The sequence below is a fragment of the Microcaecilia unicolor genome, chromosome 4 (assembly GCF_901765095.1).
Source record: "Microcaecilia unicolor chromosome 4, aMicUni1.1, whole genome shotgun sequence".
Classification (NCBI taxonomy): Eukaryota; Metazoa; Chordata; class Amphibia; order Gymnophiona; family Siphonopidae; genus Microcaecilia; species Microcaecilia unicolor.
In genome coordinates this window covers 43,700,279-43,717,770 of record NC_044034.1, presented here as the reverse complement: position 1 = coordinate 43,717,770, position 17,492 = coordinate 43,700,279, and the positions used below count along the sequence as shown (strand labels likewise).

At 42.8% G+C, this 17,492-nt stretch overlaps 1 protein-coding gene and 1 non-coding gene across 2 annotated transcripts in view; both read right to left on the bottom strand.

Annotated features, from left to right (window-relative positions):
• Window positions 1-17,492, bottom strand: part of CEP295 (centrosomal protein 295) — a 178,294-nt gene that overhangs the window by 69,226 nt on the left and 91,576 nt on the right. Inside the window, exons 15-19 of the mRNA XM_030200190.1 lie at window positions 11,565-11,717; window positions 10,595-10,774; window positions 3,056-3,162; window positions 2,431-2,578; window positions 1,787-1,894 (exon numbers count right to left, since the gene is read on the bottom strand). Of these exons, the coding sequence (XP_030056050.1) occupies window positions 1,787-1,894; window positions 2,431-2,578; window positions 3,056-3,162; window positions 10,595-10,774; window positions 11,565-11,717 (696 nt within the window). The remainder of the gene's footprint in view (window positions 1-1,786; window positions 1,895-2,430; window positions 2,579-3,055; window positions 3,163-10,594; window positions 10,775-11,564; window positions 11,718-17,492) is intronic.
• On the bottom strand, window positions 2,878-2,960 carry LOC115469766. The gene has a single exon (XR_003942047.1). It is a non-coding gene; the product is annotated as a small nucleolar RNA U2-19 (small nucleolar RNA).

The window sequence follows — 17,492 nt, the reverse complement described above, 5'->3', positions numbered from 1 at the left end:
ATATGAAAAAACTGTGTTCCCTTTTGTTTTTAAAGGCCCTTTGTGCTGTTTTTTTGCCTAGAAATATAATCTCTCTATATAAAAGGCAACACCAACGTTCTATGAAGCCTCCAACCGGAAGTGTGAAGGGGGCGAGATATCCGGTTTCCCTATGAGTGTCTGCCCCGCCCTCTCTGTAACACAGTCAGTGAAGGAAAACAGCAGAGCACGAAATCAAATCGCTGGCTCTGTAACAGTGAAGGACTCAGAGGGGGGAGGGGAGAGAGGCCAGAGGGCAGGGACACACACACTCCCACATGCACACAGAAGAAAACATTGCTAGCCCCCGTTTCATTTGCATCAGAAACGGGGCTTTTTTACTAGTTAAAACATATTATTCAAAATAAATATTATAAGAATAAAATTTAATGAACAACCAAGTCTTCCACATTTTTCTGAAATTCCTGTAATTATTTTCTAATGTCAATTCTAAGGGAAGAGAATTCCATTAGTTCTGGAGCCACAGATAGCATGCGTTTATAAACAGATAATTTCTTGAAAGTCGAAGCAGAAGAAAGTTGTAATTTGATGAACAGAGCACAAAATCTCAGTTGGACATATAAATAAGAAAAATAAAATTAAGACATGCAAGATAGTAAATGAAAAGCAAAGCAGCTTAAACTGAATCCGTAGGGAAACTGGCAGATAGTGAAGCAATTTCATCAAAGGAGTTACATTTTCAAATTTACCTTTATACAATATAACTTTGGCCGCAGTATTTTGTAATAATTGAAGCCTAGTTATGGTCTTCTTTGGGAGTCCCAGGTAAAAAAAAAAAAAAATATTACAATAATCCTACTGCAGTGCTAGACCTACTCTTGCAATCAATGTGCAAACTTTGTTTATAACTGGAAAAAGTGAAAACATTATGGAGTAGAAGCCTTACAGGAATTCTGTCCCATACTGTAACAAGTCACTGTTTCTGCCTACAGATAAATGGTTTATTTGAAACTTAATATACCACTCTTAATAGCCAGCACAACAAAGCAGTGCACAATGTTAAATTTCTAAAAATAGTTCATAAAACAAAGAATCAAACACTAGCGTATCACAGGACGGAACAGTCCAGAGCAAAAAAAACCCAAAAAGTTAGCATACAAATAATAGTTAATACAGTATGAAAGATTTTGTCATCTGCAGGCACCTTCCCGAAAACAGCTCTACGTATTTAATTAGAAAGCTTGTTTGAACAAATAAGCCTGGAGTTGTGGAGAATCTGAAATCGTAACAGCTGCTAAATATAACTAAAAATATCACATATGGTCCTTTGAGCCCCCATTTCATTTATTTTTCAAAGGAAAGGAAAGCACTAAGGAACCATATTTTAAAAATGTAAAGCAATTAACAAACATTAAAGCATTTAACAGAAAACAAACATACTCAATTGTAGTTTTAATTTGCATAAAGAAACTGTTGAAGATAAACACAATGCTCATATCATCCTAATAGCTGTTATGTTCCTCTTATGAGTTCTGTACAAATATTAAACAATTGTTGCCATGCCAATCTCAAGTTCCCTTCAAATGGCCTCTTATCAAACTGCGCTATAGTGGTTCCTGTGCGACAATGACAAAGAAGCCCGTTAAAAGTGAATTGACTGTCAGCATTACTGCACCGGGAGCCACTAGCGCGGCTAGATAAAAGAGGCCCTTACATTCTTGGTATACTTGTTTGTCTATGATTTGTTGAATGTGGCTTCTATTTTCTTGTGAAGGCAATTGTGATTCCTGATCATGAGACATAATACCTTGCCATGAGTGAGCAGGAGAGGATGGAGAAAGCTTGAGGCTGTTAGTTGCTTCTTTAATTGTTGAGGCTGGCCATGATTGGAGATCAAAATGGCAGCAAGAACTCTCTGCAAAATAAACTGGAGTCATTACTCTGTGTTGCCTTCAAATACTACACCGCTTAAATAGTAGTGCAGGAAACCACTTTTGCTTGTTAAAAGTACTGGTCAAAATTGGTAAAATTAATTTCTAGCACACATGTTTTAACTTGGAAGTAAACGTTTTACTAAAATAACTGTCATTAGCAGAAGTGCCTAAACTAGGAGAAATGAATACAGAGACAAAGCAAACATTTAAGCAAGGTTTTCACCAATTAAATGCTAAAAAATGATGAAAAGCTCCTTTTGATCAAAATGCTTTCATTCAATATCAAATCTATGTTGACGGCAAGTCACTATGCACAGTACTGTTCAGTAAAAGCAAAATGTCCATCTTACAGACTTGAAAAACTGCTCCTCCACTGTTGCTTAAGAATTATATATACCACTTGACCTTCAGGGAATAGCAGAATGGGACCTTAATCTATAACTACTAGTTTAAGACAACAGCACTGTAAGAGCTCCAAAGTAACAAATTTTAGGACATATATAACAGAATTACTTACCTATGTTATTAGGGCTTGGTTCCAGTGTTTCATTTGTCAAAATGCTACCAGTGGAAATTGTAGTTGAAGAACCATTATCACTAACTGCATCTTGGGTACAGGTTTGTGAGCTGAATGCACTGGCTACTGAAGACTGAGATAATACTACCTGCAGTAAGGGAATAAAACAAGCCAACACATGTATCAGGGTCAATGCATAAACATCGCTAAAAAAAAGCCTACAAAACATGAATTACTATGCATCCCGAGCTCAGTTCAAGTGTAGAGATCATCACTGTTTCACTGATCAGCTAACCTGAAGGCTCATCATTGCTCAGTTTGCAGTAAAACATACACACAAAACATACCTTTAGTCACACAGCACATACACTACACAACACAACTACAGAGGACACACAAGCACACAAACACACAAGCTAACATGATCTCATTCAGCATCCTATTGCTTCCCAGAAAAGTTTCCAGATCATGCACCGTCAAGACCATGTGATCTTCTGGTGCTCAGATTTGGCTATATTTCATCATAGATCCGCTTGGGTAAATAGCAGCAGATCTCAGTGGGAGAGAGAATAAATACTAATAGTCTTTCACACAATTCATTTAATTTAAATCTTGCATTACTAACCTGACTCTTGGGTCTACATTGTGAATCTGGGTACTGCATAATTCCTTTCCCAATATCAGCTGCATAACTAGGTAGGCCTTCAACCATAACAGAATCTTCACACTGGCCTAAATGTTAACAAATTTTAAACCATATTAGTAACAAGCATTTAAAGAGACATTTAAGTTTTACTCTCTTCATGTAATTGGCACACTAAGCTAAGAAACTGTATTAATTTATTCTTAAGAATTATCAATACTGTTTAGTAGTTCAATTATATATATTGTAAACATTACTCTCTTCCACACAAACCAGCAAAACACTATATGCTGGAGGTCACCAATAAATGTTTAACCATCATCTGAAGTCTCCTCGTTTGTTCCTTGGCAGCCTGGTCCATTTCCTACTCCCTTCTTTTCGTGGTCATTTTAGAAGCATTTACATGTGTAGATTGGCTACATAAACAAACAGCAATATCAGAAAGCTGCTATTTGCACATGTAGATGGCCTGAGATACACAGCTTCAAGGAGGCCATTGTGGGCATGATTATAGCAGGCAAAAAAGTTATGTATTCCCTATTTTACAATGAGAATACATGTATAATAAAAGAAAAATCAAATATACATTTCCCTGTTGGTTTTTGCACATCCTCCAAAGGGAGCATAATTTTAGCCAGGGCTTAACATTAGTAACAAAGCTAATGTTCTTTTTTGCTTTCGAACAGAAGAAAAAAATCTTTAAGCAGCCTCATTGCTTAATTCACGTCATTTATACATGAAGTTTTCTGAAATGGGGTCACTATTCAGCCGGCAGCAGTGAGCATTTTGATGACAGCTGCTGGTGTTATTCTCAGATATTCAAGGCCAAGAGTGTCTGGGCTTCAACACTGAATCTCTGGTTTATGCGGTGCTAGCTAACACATCGCCAGTTAAGCTGATATTCAGAACTTATCCAGCCATAGGTTGCCACATAAAGATAAGGCTGTTTTATGTGGTTACCTTGGCCGGTTAAGTGCTGAATATCGGCACTTAACTGGCCAAGTGCTGACTCCACCCCCAGAACGCCCTCAAAATAGCTGGTTTTCACGTAGGCAGTAACTGCTAATTTCCAGCGGCGATAACCAGTTAAGTGCCACTGAAAATTAGCGAATAGCCCCTAACAAGCGATTTAATCAGTCAATGGCCGTTTCTGGACAATTAAATCGTTTTGAATATCAACCAGTAAGTCTTCTTTCGTTTATAGAATACTAGCTAAATAGGTAAAATAGATGCCTATAATTTAGGCGTATAATCCTTCTCCAGCCAAAGAGCTGGTATAAGTGCTCACGGCTAACTTGTCGGAATATGCACATAAATATTAGTATTCTATATTTTACACGTGTAACAATGCTCCCCACCCCCCATGCTCTGCATCAACGCTGCCCATGTGCATGTTTACTTTCCAACTGTGTGTTACTGCATTTAGTGCTACATTATACAATAGTGCACAGCCAGAATTTTGGCATTTAGGTACATATGGGTGCCTAAATATTGGTGTACATTTTATAAAATTACCCCTATATGTGTAAGTGGTGGCACTTACATACATCTAAGCTGCTGATCGATATTGATGCCATTTTTTTTTTTTAATGTGGTGGTTTCGATTTCTCTGCACTTGCTGTATGTACAAGCAAATACTGTACATGTGTATTTGTCAGCATTCTTGTATATATTTTACAAAAGGCTCTAGGGTTGGGTACTGCCTTTTATAAAACCCATAGGAAATGAACATCCCAAACTGGTCATCCCATTTCCCACGTGGAGCCCTTATACAAATGGGGCTTCACATGATGTAATTTGAGAACACTGTTTTAAATAGGTTTACTCCTGGGGGACTTACAGGAGAGCAGCTTCATTTTCAAAAATTACATAGCCATAAATTGTTTGAAACCAAGTACATATTGTGTTACCATATATACTTCACATTAGAGAGGGTACAGTTTTCTTGTCATAGTGGCTACACAACATGAAAAGGTAACATTGTCAGCTGACCTACAATAAGTTTACACCAGAAATAAATAATCATAGAACAGGCCAGCTCAAGGACACAGTGATAATGTAAGTAGGATACTGGGGATCAGTTCCTGCTCCTTGAGCTGGCAGAAACTGGAGATGCTGTGTTTACAGACCCCAGGCGTGAGGAAACCCTGACCAATCCATTCAAAGGCAATAGCTAACTGGCGAATCTATCAGGGAACTGTCATGCAGTTGACTGAGCTAGCAAAAGTAGGGGGAAAGGCGAGTACAAATATTGGTACAGAGAGGTTCACTGTAAACCAGGAGTTTCCAAACCCGGTCCTGGAGGCACCCAGGCCAGTCAGGTTTTCAGGATATCCACAATGAATATTCATGAGAGAAATTTATTTACTGGGATTTATTAGCTGCCTCTATGAAGGGATTCACCCAAGGCAGTGTACGGCAGGTACACTTTAACATAAAACTTACAATTTTAGTATTGTTATGCTGTAACAATAGTAAAATAACCAAGGATAAACATAAATACAGTAAATGAGAAACTTAAAAACAGCAAATTGAAACTTAATAGAACTACTGTGAAACAGTATCAAAAATAGACACATTTAACAGGACTGGAGATATAATACAATGTTAGCATAATACTAATGATACACCTAATAAGCAAACAGAAAATAAGCACAACTGGGCCTTCAAGATTGAGACAACAGGAGTCTTTTATTGAGATAAGACCCGACACCTAATAAGCATATTTGAACATTCAACATACATAGATATGATCCTAAAGATTTTCTACAACATGGCTTAACATATAGCTGAAAGACCAAGAGCAGATATATGATGGGAACAAGATGCGTAGTACAGAGTCAGTTGGGATAATTTGATGGTTAGCTAAAATCAAGGCAAGTTCATTCTATAGTTAAGCAAGATATAAAGAACTGATATATCCACATATTGTGGTTACAATATGTGTAGCAAGCTAGTCCAGGTGCAGAATGGGTGTATATTCAGTCACCCTATGTATGAAAAGCTTGGGAGAAGAGCCAGGCTTTCACCTGCTTCTTGAGTCAAGTTATATATAGTCCCTCTGGGAGTAAATTTCAGAGCCTCCTGTGAAGGCTCACTGGTGGGTATCACATCGTACAATTTCTTTTGACGAGGGAACAGATAGTGATGATCCTTGAAAGGACCTTAGAGGTCTTAAAGGTGTGTAAAGGGTTAACTTATTCTTTAAGTACTGTGCCCCATTTTGTCCAAAGACCTTGAAAATCAAACAGAGTTTTAAATTTGGCTCTGTAAGGTACTGGTAGCCAGTGTAGCTTTTGCAGGAAGGGTGTGATGTGGTAACCTCTTGCAGCCTTCTATCGTTCGTGCTGCAGCATTCTGAATTAGTTGGAGCTGATACAAACTCTCTTTGGTTTGGCCAGTATACAGGGCATTACAGAAGTCTAGTTGTGATTGACTTACAGTGAAGGCAGTGCATGCAAATCTCTCTCATGAATATTCTTGGTGCAATATCCTGGAAACCTGACTGGCTGGGTTGTCTCCAAGACCTCGTTTGGGAACCCATGGGCTTGGTCGTGTGGAATGTTGCTACTAATTGGGTTTCTACCAAGTACTTGTGACCTGGATTGGTCACTGTTGGAAGCAGGATACTGGGCTAGATGGACTATTCGTCTGACCCAGTATATCTATGCTTATGGTATCCTGAAAACCTGACTTGCTGGGGTGCTTCCAGGACCACATTTGGGAACCACTGCTGTAAACGAAGGTTCATGGCACCGCAGTCCCAGCTGAGAGAACCTCAGACTAAGCCAAGAAGAGAAGAAACGAGAGAGTAATATTTATAATGATGACTTTTCTGTCTCTGTAAAAAGGAGAAGGATATAAAGCAATGCTGTCTACCGGTAACAGATGTTTTCTGTATACAGCAGGATTGATAAGGCACACAGGTGTGTGACATCAACACCTGATGTCAGGACAGAACACATGCAGCCCTTCTTGTGCACAACAGTTTCTTCAGTTCTGAAGCTCAAATATTCGGGCAAATCTCTGGAAGGTTGTGTTTGTGTACCTCATCAGTTCTACTGTATGGGGAAACACACCTGTTACAAGTAAGCAATATTGCTTTTTTCCATCAACAAGCAGGCCTGAGTCAGGCACACAAGTGGGTGACTCACAAGCATAGGGCAGCTCAGTGTTAAATTGTCTTAGTCCCTTTGAGCAGCCCCATAGACAGGAGAGACAGGCCAGTACCTCTTAACCAAAGGCCTGTCCTGTGCTACAGCTTGGCTCAAGCTTTTGAACATATACAGTCCTATCACAAAACAGGGTGTATTTTTTTGGAAGCTCAATTCTTTATTACTCAAGCATGGGAAGGGTCAGTTGCTAATTGGAGGAAATCCCTTCAGTTACCATACAGAGGGACACTGTTCAGACTGTGGTTACTATACAGAGAGACTTGGTTTGAGGGACAAAACAAAAGACCCAGTTCTGGATCCCTGTTTCATCATTTTTTTGGCATTCGTACTTTTGGCTATTATTACTTTGTATTTGACACTTGAATATGCCATTTGAAATGATTGGCTTGTATTTTTCACTCCTATTATTTACACCTAGCTTCCTCATTGATGGAACAGGAAATTCTTAGGCTTTGCTTGCTCAGACAGCTATAAATAGTTCTTTCTTTTGTGTTGGAAACATGACAGCAAGTGCAGCTCTTACTACACACTTCATTTGTGTTACATCTTCCTTCAGTGCACCCCAGAATGTGACAGGCTTTATGCTTTGCATGACTGTAGTACTCTTACTTTCTCCTTTGTTTTCTATAATTTGGGAGCTGTGCACACTCCCTCTGCCTATACAAATGCACCACCATTCCAGCTCTCTCTTTATAATAAGATCACAGTAATCCGTTCACTAGGCAAATCTCTCCTAGTTGCACCCTTCTCCTCCATGGCTAACTCCAGACTCTCGCCACACCTTATGCCTGGAATAGGCTTCCTGAACTGTTACGTCTAGCTCCATCCCTGGCTGCCTTCAAATCCGGGCTAAAGGCCTACATGTATGATGCTGCTTTCAACTCCTGACTTGTAACTTTTATCTTATCCTTATGTGTCCTTCTGTCTGTCCTTCCCTTATCCTTATTGGTCCTGTCTGTTTGTCCTGCTTTAGATTGTAAGCTCTTTTGAGCAGGGACTGTCTTTCTTCATGTTCAATTGTAAAGCGCTGCGTACGACTGGTAGCGCTATATAAGTGATTTACAGTAAATAGTAGTAATTTTGTAAACGCCTCTAAGATTGTGACTAATTTAAACTTTCCTGGTTTGAAATGTACTGCTTCTTCTCTTTAGTGGGTCTTACTGGCTTAGCCATCTATCTTCATAAGCAAATGACCCAGCTTGCATGCGCACTAATGAAAATTATCTACTTGACCTTTTCTTTCATTATAGCCTTAACTCGGGGGAAACTCAGTTTGAGTAAAGCAGCTGGTAATTGACTACCTACTCTTAAGAGCAAAACATGGATGTGAAGAATTTGAAGAAATATGTTGTTTTAATTTCACTGATAACAGTGTACTTATTGAGAACTTGTCCTCTGGTATCCAGCTTTCTACTGCTGGGGATAGTTGGTTATGTAGCATTACTGCTTGGTTCACTAACTGAATACCTAAAATAGCATGGCTGCGTAATTTGCTATTAAAATTGCTAGGACTTGTGGCAGTTCTTGTCATCTCATGCTGTTGCTTACAATGCTGCTGTTCCATCTGGCAAATGCTTTGGGATTTGCTCCCAAAGCCTAGGGTAAATATGATGATACAGCAAACTGTGACCAACATGTCCTGTACTCCTTCCCAGATTGAATTGGCATGTTTAGGACAAATCAATGATCCCTTATGGGATCAAAGGGGGGAATCTGATGGGCCTGGAAGCATTTATGAAAATAAAATCCCACAATCCAGGAGGAATATCAAGGGTTAAGAATATAAGCAGAAAATAGAAAAAGATAGCCTAAGCAGCTTGTGAACTATGATAAACATATCCTGTACAGATGTCAGGTACAAGAGCAAGGAACAAAGTATGTGATATAAACATATCCTGTAGGAGACAAAATTGAAGTCTTCTTATAATTTTGCTTAGCCTTTAACTAATTAAATAATGTATAGCTTGCTTGCCTCACAGAACAACAGATGAACTGCAGATTTACATGGAATAAGTGTCAAAGACATTCAAATAAACAGAAGAGAAGAAGGCTGAAGAGCGCAGGAGAATCTCTCTGATTGGGAGAATAACGTGAGCTTTTTCCTCAAAAGCATTTGCCTTATTCTTCTTGGCCTCTCTCAGGGGCAGGAGGCAAAGAGCTGAGCAAGTGTTCCGAGCAAACACTGGGACAGATCGAAGGTCCACCAAGCCCAGTACACCTTGTATGCAACAGTGGCCAATCCAGGTCACAAATACCTTGCAAGATCTCAGAACAGTAAAACAGATTTTATATTGTTTAACTTAGAAATAAGCAGTGGATTTTCCCAAGTCTATCTTAATAATAGCTTATGGACTTTTCTTTCAGGAAATGATCCAAAACGTTTTAAAACTCTGCCAAGCTAACTGATTTTACTACATTCTCTGGCAACAAATTCCAGAGTTTGATTACACATTGAGAAGAAATATTTTCTCCAATTTGTTACTGAGTGGCTTCAATAAGTGCCCCCTAGTCCTTGTATTTTTGGAAAGAGTAAACAAGCAATTCACATCTACCCATTTCACTCCACTCAGTATTTAATAGATCTCCATAATACAACCCCCCTCAGCCATCTCTTCTCCAAGATGAAGAGCCCTAGCCTCTTTAGCCTTTCCTCATAGAAAGGTCATCCCATCCCCTTTATCATTTTCATTGCCCTTCTCTGTACATTTTCTAATTCTGCTATATCTTTTTTGAGATGTGGTGAGAACTGCACATAGTATTTGAGGTGCGGTCGCACCACGGAGCAATATAAAGGCATTATAATAGTCTCATCTTTGTTTCCTGTTCCTTTCCTAAGAATTCCTAACATTCTAATTGCTGTATTAGCTGCCACTGCACACTGAATAGAGAGTTTCACCGTATCATGAATGAAAACACCTAGATCCTTTTCCTGGGCGGTGACTCCTAATGTGGAACCTTGCATCACGTAGTGATCCGTGTTCATTATTGTCCTTAAGGGCAACCTTTAAAAGTAAACAGTAGCTCTGTCTTTTCACCTAGTACCATTTAATAGATTACAGGTGTTCACAGAGAAATGAACTGGGACATCACCAACTTATTTCATGAAGGCCATCTATCAATCAGTCATTACTGACTCGGGCTGATTCAAATCAGTTATTTCACATTTAAAAGGTAATAGCTTGTATGCAAATCCATTGCATCATCCATTTTCTGCTCTTAGTTGTTAACTTGCTGGAAATCCAGAATGAGGGGAGAAACATGATATTCTAACTTGCCCTACCAAGTAGGAGAAATCTGATTTTGCTGATCACTGTCTTGCCCTAGAAATTCGCACTCATTCTCTTACCGGAGTCATGTGACATGCCAGCATAAAGCATTAACCTCTCTCTCCATGAAAGTCTACTACTGTCCCGTGTGAGTGTGCTGGTGCTCTGATCCTTGTTGCTTGTTGAGATTTTGGACAGATCATTATCTGTGTCGCCCATAACTGAGAGAAAAGATTCTCCTTCAGTGGCATTCTTTCCACCTGATTTAAAAAGTTACACATTAACCTTTTCAACAAAAAAAAAGGGTATGCGAACAAAACAATTCAAAAACATGTCAACAAGAATCAATACAGAATACAAATATATACAGGGTAAAAATCCCAGATTTCATGCTGAACAAAGCAAGTGATGGCAACATTAAAAGTGCATGCAATCTCATAGCTGTTTGAATACCTATTGCAACAAAACAGTTTCTCCATTACACTCCTGCACATCTAGATGATTTCTTCTTTAATTACAAACCAAGCAATTAAGGTGAGAAATAAGAAGCACGTAGAAAAATGCATGAAAGTTAGGCAAAAACCATGTTTCTATCAGGCTAGCTATGTGATTGTCTCTTTAGTCGCAGGGCCAAACCTGAGTTTTCATATAAGTACACTCATGTACTATTTATCACTTTTCTACAAAGATGTGTGGAGTGTGGTAGCCGTGTTAGTCCACTCTTAAGGTTATCAATAGAAATCAAACAAAATAAAACATGGAAAAGAAAATATGATACCTTTTTTATTGGACATAACTTAGTACATTTCTTGATTAGCTTTCGAAGGTTGCCCTTCTTCGTCAGATCGGAAATAAGCAAATGTGCTAGCTGACAGTGTATATAAGTGAAAACATTCAAGCATTACTATAACAGTCTGACAGGGTGGGAGGATGGGGGTGGGTAGGAGGTATGCATGGGGACATCAAAGCATATCATTGATATTCTAACAGGATAGGTGTGGATGTGTAACCCTTTTTACAGAATATGAATGCCAAAGAAAGCTACCTTACCCACAGCAGATGATCTGCCACTTTTTGGCGACTCAGTTTCAGGAATGGTACTGAGTTCATGTGGCTCTAAGACAAGCCCTTGTTTGGTTTTGGTCACTGGTGGTTTTAAAAGTCTCCATCTCTGTTCTCTTCCCAAAACTGTTTCGGATTCATCTGTTAAACAAAATTAAATAATGAGAAGATGACAAAGCTGAACGCACCAACGACCAACGAGCTTTCATATCATGCTATTGAGTTTATCCAGGAGAGCAAAATTTGAGGGAAAAATTCCCAATAAAATAATCAGTGCCATAAAGCGAAGACACTTACCTGTAGCAGGTATTCTCCGAGGACAGCAGGCTGATTGTTCTCACATGTGGGTCGACGTCCGCGTCGGCCCAGGAATCAGACGGCTTTTTGAAAGCAAAATATTTAAAAAGTTTTGCCAGAGTCTTCTGGTGCTCGTGCAGCGCGCATGTGCGGACTGATTTCCCGCCCATCACGCGAGCGTGCCTCTCAGTTAAATCAAAAAGCATAACAAACTAGTACCACCACCAAAGGGGAGGTGGGCAGGTTTGTGAGAACAATCAGCCTGCTGTCCTCGGAGAATATCTGCTACAGGTATGTATCTTCGCTTTCTCCGAGGACAAGCAGGCTCCTTGTTCTCACATGTGAGGTATCCCTAGCAACCAGGCTCACTCAAAACAATGAAACACTGGTCAATTGGACCTCACAACGGCAAGGACATAACGTAGATTGACCTGAAACCATAAACCACTATCTGAGAGTGCAGCCTGGAACAGAACAAAAATGGGTCTAGGGGGGTGGAGTTGGATTCTAAACCCGAACAGATTCTGCAGCACCGACTGCCCAAACCGACTGTCGCGTCGGGTATCCTGCTGGAGGCAGTAGTGAGATGTGAATATGTGGACGGATGACCACGTTGCAGCCTTGCTAATCTCCTCAATGGAGGCTAAGTGAGCCAATGATGCAGCCATGGCTCTAACATTGTGAGACGTGACATGGCCCTCCAGAGTGAGCCCAGCTTGAGTGTAAGTGAAGGAAATGCAATATGCTAGCCAACTGGAGATTGTGCGTTTTCCGATGGCGATTCCCCTCCTGTTGGGATCAAAAGAAACAAACAAACAACTGGGCAGACTGTCTAAAGGGATTTGTCCGCTCCACATAAAAGGCCAATGCTCTCTTGCAGTCCAGGGTATGCAAACTGTTTTCACCAGGGCGGGTATGAGGACGGGGAAAGAATGTTGGCAAGACAACTGACTGGTTAAGATGGAACTCCGACACCACCTTTGGCAGGAACTTAGGGTGTGTGCAGAGGACTACTCTGTTGTGATGAAATTTGATATAAAGTGCATGTACTACCAAGGCCTGAAGCTCACTGACCCTACGAGCTGAAGTAACAGCCACCAAGAAAACAACCTTCCAGGTCAAGTACTTCAGATGGCAGGAATTCAGTGGCTCAAAAGGAGCTTTCATCAGCTGGGAGAGAACGACGTTGAGATCCCTTGACACTGGTGGAGGTTTGACAGGGTGCTTCCACAAAAGCAAATTTCTCATGAAGCGAACAACTAAAGGCTGTCCAGAGATAGGCTTACCCTCTACACGGCAAGGATAAGCACTAATCGCACTAAGATGAACCCTTACTGAGTTGGTTTTGAAGCCAGACTCTGGTAAGTGTAGAAGGTATTCAAGCAGGGTCTGTGTAGGACAAGAAAGAGGATCTAGGGCCTTGCTGTCACACCAGACAGCAAAACTTCTCCATTTGAAAAATAACACTTCTTCGTGGAATCTTTCCTGGAAGCAAGCAAGACTCAGGAGACACCCTCTGAAAGACCCAAGGAGGCAAATTCTAAGCTCTCAACATCCAGGTTGTGAGAGCCAGAGACTGGAGGTTGGGATGTAGAAGCGACCCCTTGTTCTGAGTGATGAGGGTTGGAAAACAGTCCAATCTCCATGGCTCTTCGGAAGACAACTCCAGAAGAAGAGGAAACCAGATCTGATGCGGCCAGAAGGGTGCAATCAAGATCTTGGTCCCGCGGTCTTGCTTGAGTTTCATCAACGTCTTCCCTATTAGACGTATGGGAGGATACGCATACAGAAGGCCTGTCCCCCAATGTAGGAGAAAGGCATCTGACGCTAGTCTGTCGTGGGCCTTAAGTCTGAAACGGAACTGAAGGACCTTGTGATTGATCTGAGTGGCAAAAAGATCCACCAAGGGGGTGCCCCACGTTCGGAAGATCTTGCGGACTACGCCCTGACCACTCACGAGGTTGCATAATCCTGCTCAACCTGTCGGCCAGATTGTCGTTTACGCCTGCCAGATAAGTGGCTTGGAGAAACATGCCGTGACAAGCCCAAAGCCACATCTGGATGGCTTCCTGACACAGAGGGCAAGATCCGGTGCCCCCCTGCTTGTTGGTGTAAAACATGGCAACCTTATTGTCCGTCTGAATTAAGATCACTTGGTTGGACAGCTGATCTCTGAAAGCCTTTAAAGCATTCCAGATCGCTCTTAATTCCAGGTTGATCTGCAGACCTTTTTCCTGAAAGGACCAGGCTCCCTGAGTGTGGAGTCCATCTACATGAGCTTCCCACCTGTTACGTCCCTCACCTGTTCGACGCTCCTCCCGGCTAAGTCATTCCTCAGCTTTGTTCAAGAGGGACAAGGTTCAGTCTTAGGAGGGTCGGTTTCAGTTTCCTATGTCTGGCAGCTGTCATCCGGGTTGGATCAAGGACAGCAGCCATCTTGGCTAGCTCAGGAGGGGGCAGCCATCTTGGAGTAATGAGGTCAGGAAGGAAGCCCATATTTGGACGAAGGCACCTCTGCTGATGGGGGCAGCCATCTTGAATCAGCTGCACATACTTGAGCCTAATTCCTCCACTACTTAAAGCCCTGCCTTCAGTCCTTCGTTACTTCGGCCTCATTTGTTCTGAGGAGTTGCTGTCGGAGTGTTGTTCACCGACTTTCTTCTGTTCCTGATTTCCTGTGTATCGGACCTTGGCTAGTCTTCTTGGATTACGCTTATTTGCTGCCTGCCTTGACCCTGACTGAATTGAATATTCTTTGCCTGTTGCGAGTTCTGGTTCTGGACTGTGTCTGTTTCTTGCTATTCTGGTCAGTGGCCGTGCAACCCCGCCGGTTCCAGAAATCCTGGTGGCTACCTGCAGCTGGGAGCTCAACTCCCGGTGAATGGTGGTCACTTCCCAGGTCAAGCTAGGGGTTGTCTGGCTGCCTGACCGAGTGCGGTGTCACTCCATCTCTGCCGTGCTTAGTCGGGGCACAGGGGCTCACTACTACCGGGTCATAACACCACCCCAGGAGAGATGCATCCGTCGTCAGCACTTTTTGTGGCTGAGGAACTTGGAATGGTCGCCCCATGGTCAAATTGAATCGAATCGTCCACCACTGAAGAGAACTCTGAAAGTCGGTGGAAAGTTAAATTACATCCTCTAGATCCCCCGCAGCTTGAAACCACTGGGAAGCTAGGGTACATTGAGTTGATCTCATATGTAGACGTGTCATGGGCGTGACATGAACTGTGGAGGCCATGTGGCCCAGAAGTCTCAACATCTGCCGAGCCATGGCCTGCTCAGACACTCGGACCATGGACACCAGGGACAGAAGATTGTCTGTCCTAGTCTCGGGAAGATAAGCTCAAGCTGTCTGAGTGTTCAACAGGGCTCCAATGAATTCCAATTTTTGGACTGGGGTGAGATAGGACTTGGGATAAATTTATGACGAACCGCAGCAGCTCTAGCACCAGAATAGTCATTCGCATGGACTCCAGAGCACCCTCCTTCGAGGTGCTCTTCACCAGCCAATCGTCGAGATAAGGAAACACATGCACTCCCAGCCTAGGTAGCGATGCTGCGACTACAACTAGGCATTTGGGTAAATACTCTGGGCACAGACGCCAGGTCAAAAGGCAGTACACAATACTGAAAGTGCTGTGTTCCTAGCCGAAATTGAAGATACTTTCTGTGAGCTGGAAGTATTGAGATGTATGTGTAAGCATCCTTTAAGTCCAGAAGCATAGCCAATCGTTTTCCTATCATGGGAAGAAGGGTGCCTAGGGAAACCATCCTGAACTTTTCTCTGACAAGAAATTTGTTCAGGGCCCTTAGGTCTAGGATGGGACGCATCCCCCCTGTTTTCTTTTGCACAAGGAAGTACCTGGAATAGAATCCCAGCCCTTCTTTCCCTGGAGGAACGGGTTCGACCGCTTGGGCCTGTAGAAGGGCGGAGAGTTCCTCTGCAAGTGCCTGCTTGTGCTGGGAGCTGTAGGACTGAGCTCCCAGTGGGTAATTTGGAGGCTTGGATTCCAGATTGAGGGTGTATCCTAACCGGACTATTTGAAGAACCCACCAGTCTGAGGTTATAAGAGACCACCTTTAGTGAAAAAAACATTAAACTCCCCCCAACTGGCAAGTCGCCCGGTACAGACACATTTACTGAGGCTATGCTGAACTGGAGCCAGTCAAAAGCCTGTCCCTTGCTTTTGCTGGGGAGCTGCAGTGGCCTTAGGCGCACGCTGCTGACAAGAACGAACGTGCTGGGACTGAGCCTGGGCAGGCTGCCGAGAAGCAGGAGTGTACCTACACCTAGAATAGGAATAGGAAGCACTCCTCTCCCCTCCAAAAAACCTCCTAGATGAGGAGGTAGTAGCAGAAGACACCCGGCGGGAGAGAGAATCCATAGCATCATTGTGCTTCTTGAGCTGGTCAACCAGATCCTCTACTTTCTCACCAAAAAGGTTATCCCCCCCCCCCCCCCCCCAGCAAGAAACATCCGCCATCTGCTGCTGGACTGAATGATCCAGGTCAGAGACATGCAGCCACGAGAGTCTGCGCATCACTATACCCTGGGCAGCGATCCTGGATGCTACATCAAAAGTGTTGAACGTACCCCTGGCCAGGAATTTTCGACACGCCTTCTGCTGCCTGACCACCTGGCGAAAAGGCTCAGCCTGCTCCGGAGGGAGATCATCAACCAAGCTAGACAGTTGCCTCACCGAGTTCCGCAAGTGGATGCTCGTGAAGAGCTGGTATATCTGGATTTTGGCAGCCAGCATAGCAGCCTGATAAGCCTTCCTCCCAAAAGAGTCCAAAGTTCTAGATTCTCTGCCTGGGGGCGCAGAGGCATAGTCCCTAGTACTCTTGGCTCTTTTGAGAGCAGATTCCACCACCATGGAATTGTGAGGTAGCTGAGACCTCATCAATCCAGGCTCCCCGTGGATCCGATATTGGGATTCAGACTTTTTCAGGATCACGGGATTAGACAGAATGAACGACCAGTTTTGCATAAGGACTTCCTTCAGTACATTTTGCAAAGGAGCCGTTGCAGCCTCTCTAGGCAGAGAAGGATAATCCAGGACATCGAGCATCTCAGTCCTGGGCTCATCCTCAACCTCCATAGGGAAGGGAATAGCCGCAGCCATTTCCTGGACAAAGGAGGTAAAGGATAGACTCTCCAGTGGAGAAAGTCTCCTTCCTAGTGGAGGGGAAGGTTCAGAAGAAATCCAATAAGACTCGTCAGAAGAAAAGTACCTGGGATCCTCCTCTTCCTTCCAAGAACGTTCATCTTCAGTATCGAACAAGATATCCCTCAGAGAAGCCGAAACTGAGCCTGCCTCAACGCTGAGGAACGACGTCCTCGATGGCAGTGCCAAGAAGTCGACGCCCACCTGGACTCCGGTGAAGCTTCCTCCACTGACGTAGAAGGGGAGTCGACCTGGGTGGCAGCCGACACCAATGCCACAGGCGGCAATGAGGTCGGAGACCTCACCACAGCCGAAAAGCCAGACGCCGCTGCAGCAGCCAGTATGGAAGGAGCAAGCACCCCCGACACCGAAGCAGACTGACGCAGCAATCCTTCCAGAAGCTCTGGAAGCAGGGCCCTGATGCGCTCGTCAAGAGCCGCCGTCGTAA